The sequence below is a fragment of the Bombina bombina genome, chromosome 9 (assembly GCF_027579735.1).
Source record: "Bombina bombina isolate aBomBom1 chromosome 9, aBomBom1.pri, whole genome shotgun sequence".
Lineage (NCBI taxonomy): Eukaryota > Metazoa > Chordata > Amphibia > Anura > Bombinatoridae > Bombina > Bombina bombina.
In genome coordinates, this window is record NC_069507.1 from 11,212,283 (window position 1) to 11,219,007 (window position 6,725).

At 41.9% G+C, this 6,725-nt stretch overlaps 1 protein-coding gene across 1 annotated transcript in view; it reads left to right on the plus strand.

Annotated features, from left to right (window-relative positions):
• Positions 1 to 248: 248 nt before the first annotated feature.
• The window catches only part of PIK3AP1 (phosphoinositide-3-kinase adaptor protein 1), a 399,421-nt gene continuing 392,944 nt past the window's right edge, over positions 249 to 6,725 (plus strand). Inside the window, exon 1 of the mRNA XM_053691876.1 lies at positions 249 to 440. Within this exon, the coding sequence (XP_053547851.1) occupies positions 428 to 440 (13 nt within the window). The 5' untranslated portion in view covers positions 249 to 427. The remainder of the gene's footprint in view (positions 441 to 6,725) is intronic.

Genomic DNA, 6,725 nt, shown 5'->3' on the forward strand with positions numbered 1-6,725 from the left:
AAGTGCCACATTACAAAAGGTCTGCACACACAATAATGTATATATCAGTAATTAAGTGCCACATTACAAAAGGTCTGCACACACAATAATGTATATATCAGTAATTAAGTGCCACATTACAAAAGGTCTGCACACACTGGCTGGTGCACTGAGGGGGTCGGTCTGTTGAGAGCACATAATGTCACTAAGTGTCATTACAGGAAGTATAGGACTAAGAGAAATCAGGAAGTGCAGTTTCGGTGCTGTTACTGGGTGCAGCAAGCAGCTGGGTGCTGTTACATTGTGTTCTGCAGAGCTCACACCTGCTCATTTTCTCTCGGACGGAACAGGTGCAGCCACTGAAGAGCAGTCCCTGGTTATGTGAAGAAGATGACCAAGCAGGACAGCTTAACAAGCACTGTGTGAGACGCTCATCTAAACACAGACAATGGCATCACAAGGTACAGGCGCATTTTCTTTTAATCTTGTTATGTAAAGTTCCTCTTTTTTTATTACTATTTGAGAGATCTTACTCACCTTCCCGTAGCTGCAAGAACAAATTCTCTGTGTTCTCTTGGGTCATTTCATAAAGAGTTTTAATCCCCAACTGTAAATAGATTTCATTCTTAAATGACAGAGATCTCTAGAGTCACTTTCCCTAAGGCAAACACAGGAGAGTTTGTGCAGTTACAGACTTGCAGCGCTTGTACTTCTGTGTAATGTCTAACTAGAAATAAAACAAATGCTAAAGTCCTCAGCTGAGCAATGTGACAAGCAGGGTCAGAACCAGAGAGCCCACTGTCACCCTCACATAGGGATATTCTATTGTGAGTGTATGTGTGCGTCACTGCGTCTGTGTGTGTGTGTGTGCATCTGTGTGTGTATGTATGTGTGCGTCTGTGTGTGTATGTGTGCGTCTGTGTGTGTATGTGTGCGTCTGTGTGTGTATGTGTGCGTCTGTATATGTGTGCGTCTGTGTGTGTATGTGTGCGTCACTGAGTCTGTGTGTGTATGTGTGCATCTGTGTGTGTATATGTGCGTCTGTGTGTGTATGTGTGCGTCTGTGTGTGTATATGTGCGTCTGTGTGTGTGTATGTGTGCGTCTGTGTGTGTATGTGTGTGTCTGTGTGTGTGTGTGTGTGTGTGTGTATGTGTGCGTCACTGTGTCTGTGTGTGTATGTGTGCATCTGTGTGTGTATATGTGCGTCTGTGTGTGTATGTGTGCGTCTGTGTGTGTGTGTGTATGTGTGCGTCTGTGTGTGTATGTGTGCGTCTGTGTGTGTATGTGTGCGTCTGTGTGTGTGTATGTGTGCGTCTGTGTGTGTATGTGTGCGTCTGTGTGTGTATGTGTGCGTCTGTGTGTGTGTGTGTGCATCTGTGTGTGTGTGTATGTGTGCGTCTGTGTGTGTATGTGTGCGTCTGTGTGTGTGTATGTGTGCGTCTGTGTGTGTATGTGTGCGTCACTGCGTCTGTGTGTGTATGTGTGCGTCACTGCGTCTGTGTGTGTGTGTGTGCGTCTGTGTGTGTATGTGTGCGTCTGTGTGTGTATGTGTGCGTCTGTGTGTGTGTGTGTGTGTGCGTCACTGCGTCTGTGTGTGTATGTGTGCGTCTGTATATGTGTGCGTCTGTGTGTGTATGTGTGCGTCACTGCGTCTGTGTGTGTATGTGTGCATCACTGCGTCTGAGTGTGTATGTGTGCGTCTGTGTATGTGTGCGTCTGTGTGTGTATGTGTGCTCCTGTGTGTGTATGTGTGCATCTGTGTGTGTATGTGTGTGTCTGTGTGTGTATGTGTCCGCCTGTGTGTATGTATATACATGTATGTGTGCTCCTGTGTGTGTATGTGTGTGTCTGTGTGTGTATGTGTGCGCCTGTGTGTATGTATATACATGTATGTGTGCGTCTGTGTGTGTATGTGTGCGTCTGTGTATGTATGTGTGCATCTGTGTGTATGTGTGCGTCTGTGTGTGTATGTGTGCGTCTGTGCGTGTATGTGTGCGCCTGTGTGTATGTATATACATGTATGTGTGCGTCTGTGTGTGTATGTGTGCGCCTGTGTGTATGTATATACATGTATGTGTGCGTGTGTGTGTCTGTCTGCATATGTGTGCGCCTGTGTGTATGTATATACATGTATGTGTGCGTCTGTGTGTGTATGTGTGTGCCTGTGTGTATGTATATACATGTATGTGTGCGTCTGTGTGTGTATGTGTGCGTCTGTGTATGTATGTGTGCATCTGTGTGTATGTGTGCTCTTGTGTGTGTATGTGTGCGTCTGTGTGTGTATGTGTGCGCCTGTGTGTATGTATATACATGAATGTGTGCGTCTGTGTGTGTATGTGTGTGCCTGTGTGTATGTATATACATGTATGTGTGCATCTGTGTGTATGTGTGCGTCTGTGTGTATGTATATACATGTATGTGTGTGCGTGTGTGTGTATGTGTGCATCTGTGTGGGTGTGTGTGCGCCTGTGTGTATGTATATACATGTATGTGTGCGCCTGTGTGTGTATGTGTGCGCCTGTGTGTGTATGTGTGCGTCTGTGTGTGTATGTGTGCTCCTGTGTGTGTATGTGTGCTCCTGTGTGTGTATGTGTGCGTCTGTGTGTATGTATATACATGTATGTGTGCATCTGTGTGTGTATGTGTGCGCCTGTGTGTGTATGTGTGCACCTTTGTGTATGTATATACATGTATGTGTGCGTCTGTGTGTGTATGTGTGCGTCTGTGTGTGTATGTGTGCGTCTGAGTGTGTATGTGTGTGTCTGTGTGTGTATGTGTGCGTCTGTGTGTGTATGTGTGCGCCTGTGTGTGTATGTATAAACATGTATGTGTGCGTCTGTGTGTGTATGTGTGCGTCTGTGTGTGTATGTGTTCGTCTGTGTGTGTATGTGTGCGTCTGTGTGTGTATGTGTTCATCTGTGTGTGTATGTGTGCGTCCTGTGTGTGTATGTGTGCGTCTCTGTGTGTATGTATATACATGTATGTGTGCGTCTGTGTGTGTATGTGTTCGTCTGTGTGTGTATGTGTGCGTCCTGTGTGTGTATGTGTTCGTCTGTGTGTGTATGTGTGCATCTGTGTGTGTATGTATATACATGTATGTGTGCGTCTGTGTGTGTATATGTGTGTCTGTGTGTGTATGTATATACATGTATGTGTGCGTCTGTGTGTGTATGTGTGCGTCTCTGTGTGTATGTATATACATGTATGTGTGCTTCTGTGTGTGTATGTGTGCGTCTCTGTGTGTATGTGTGTGTATGTGTGCATCTGTGTGTGTATGTTTGTGCCTGTGTGTGTATGTATATACATGTATGTGTGCGTCTGTGTGTGTGTGTTCGTCTGTGTGTATATGTGTGTGTATGTGTGCGTCTGATGTGTATGTGTGCATCTGTGTGTGTATGTGTGCGTCTGTGTGTGTGTATGTATATACATGTATGTGTGCGTCTGTGTGTATGTATGTACATGTATGTGTGCGTCTGTGTGTGTATGTATATACATGTATGTGTTTGTGTGTGTATATACATGTCTGTGTGCGTCTGTGTGTGTATGTATATACATGTCTGTGTTCGTCTGTGTGTGTATGTGTGCATCTGTGTGTGTATGTGTGCGCCTGTGTGTGTATGTATATACATGTATGTGTGCGTCTGTGTGTGTATATGTGTGTCTGTGTGTGTATATATATACATGTATGTGTGCGTCTGTGTGTGTATGTGTGCGTCTCTGTGTGTATGTATATACATGTATGTGTGCGTCTGTGTGTGTATGTGTGCGTCTCTGTGTGTATGTATATACATGTATGTGTGCATCTCTGTATGTATGTGTGCGTCTGTGCGTGTATGTATATACATGTATGTGTTTGTGTGTGTATATACATGTATATGTGCGTCTGTGTGTGTATGTGTGCGCCTGTGTGTGTGTATATACATGTCTGTGTGCTTCTGTGTGCATCTGTGTGTGTATGTATATACATGTCTGTGTGTGTCTGTGTGTGTATGTATATATATTAGATTAATTGGTGAGATAATTCAGGTTGAACTATACCGTAAACCCACGTCGGGCAACAGTATTCTTAAATATGACTCCTGTCATCCATCACACCTTCTTGCCTCCATCCCCAAAAGCCAACTCATTCGGGTAAAACGGAACTGTACTGATCCAAATACCTATGAAGAACATGCTGCAGATACCGTGAAGCGATTAAAATCACGGGGCTATCCAAAAACAATTCTGACACAAGCAAAAATTGAAGTAGATAAGGTTCCCAGGTCAGAACTTCTCACTTACAAAAAAGACAGAAGGGATAAAAAGGAGAGTAATGAGAATCCCTTTTCCTCTGTACCAATTTTTGTAACACCATATAGTATGGAATATGGAAAAATTTGTAAAATAATCAAAAAGAGTCTACCAATCTTAGAGAGTGACGAAAAACTAAATCAAGTGCTAAAAGGAGGTTGCAAATTTGTGTCACGCAAAGCAAAAACTCTGAGAAACATATTATCACCCTCCATGCTGCCCAGAGTTGTCAATGACACATGGTTACAAAAACGTAAGGGATGTTATAAATGTAATGCCTCACGATGCAAGACGTGCTCTCACATTATTCAGGGTAATACCTGTAGATCTGAAGTACTAGGTAAAGTAAGTGATATAAGATATTTCATAAATTGCAACAGCACACACGTAATTTACCTATTGACTTGTCAGGGATGTAATATTCAATATGTGGGACGTACCAAACGATCCTTGAAGGACCGGGTCATGGAACATCTAAGGTCCATAGAGGACCCTGAGTCAAAAACGCCCATTGCCAAACATTTTAGATATTTTCATAACTCTGATAAATCACTTTTGAAAGTACAGGGCATAGACTTCATACCAAGACATCCCCGGGGTGGAGACAGGGAAAAGAAACTTGATGAAAGAGAGGTTTTTTGGATCCTTCATTTAAAAACCAGGGTACCTACGGGTTTGAATTCCAGAATGGATGTAAATATGTTTATTCAACGTTGATAGATCGCTCAAAATGTACTGTAACAAAAAAGTGTTTCTATATGTATAAGTATTATTTAATAATCTCTTTATAAAATTCCCTTTTTTAATAAGGGTTACATACATTTGAGTGAGGATTAGGTCTTGATGTCCAATTAAATCATATACCAACATTCATACTTGGGTTCTTCATAATATATGCATTATTCAATTAATATTTTATTATTTTTGGTAATATGAAATAATAGCATAATGGTCTTATAAAATTAAGACACAATGAATAGAATCAATGTTGCAGTGTACACATATTTTTGTAGTGGGTGTAATATAGAGCGGCTATATAGACTAGGATTTTTATGTTTTTGACAGGAACTTAGGGGTTAATGAGATGTGTTTTAATTGATTTTATATCATTGGACAGAAATCTGTATATTAAGAGCACTTTCACCACCTGTTCTCTATCAGTGAACAAGTGCCCCAGAGGCATGAAACGCGTATGATGTCACAGGAGGTGATGTTGCCCCTGTTCCAGTTCATATAATTGTTTTTACCAAGTTGCTGTATGAGGATTATGTTTTTATCATCTACTGAATAAAGACTGGCTTTTCACCTATTGTATCCCTGGTGTGCCGAGGAGTTTCCTTGTTTTCTTCTATGTATATATATGTATGTATGCGTCTGTGTGTATGTATATACATGTATGTGTGCGTCTCTGTGTGTATGTGTGCATCTGTGTGTGTATGTATATACATGTATATGTGCGTCTCTGTGAGTATGTGTGCGCCTGTGTGTGTATGTGTGCGTCTCTGTGGTGTGTATGTGTTTGTCTGTGTGTGTATGGGTGCGTCTGTGTGTGTATGTATATACATGTATGTGTGCGTCTGTGTGTGTATGTATATACATGTATGCGTGCGTGACCCTCTCTGTGTGTATTTGTGCATCTCTGTGTGTATGTGTGCATCTGTGTGTTTATGTATATACATGTATATGTGCGTCTCTGTGTGTGTATGTATATACATGTATTTGTGCGTCTGCGTGTATGTATATACATTTATGTGTGTGTCTCTGTGTGTATATATATATATATATATATATATATACATGTATGTGGGCGTCTCTGTGTGTGTGCATGTATATACATGTATGTGTGCGTCTGTGTGTGTATGTGTGCGTCTCTGTGTGTATGTATATACATGTATGTGTGCGTCTGTGTGTGTATGTATATACATGTATGTGTGCGTCTCTGTGTGTATGTATATACATGTATGTGTGCGTCTGTGTGTGTATGTGTGCGTCTCTGTGTGTATGTATATACATGTATGTGTGCGTCTGTGTGTGTATGTGTGCATCTCTGTGTGTATGTATATACATGTATGTGTGCGTCTGTGTGTGTATGTGTGCGCCTCTGTGTGTATGTATATACATGTATGTGTGCGTCTCTGTGTGTATGTATATACATGTATGTGTGCGTCTCTGTGTGTATGTATATACATGTATGTGTGCGTCTGTGTGTGTATGTGTGCGTCTGTGTGTGTATGTGTGCGTCTCTGTGTGTATGTATATACATGTATGTGTGTGTCTCTGTGTGTGTGTATATACATGTATGTGTGCGTCTCTGTGTGTATGTACAGGTATATACATGTATGTGTGTGTCTCTGTGTATGTGTGCGTCTCTGTGTGTATGCGTGCGTCTCTGTGTGTATATACATGTATGTGAGCGTATGTGTGTGTCTCTGTGTATGCCTGCATCTGTGTGTGT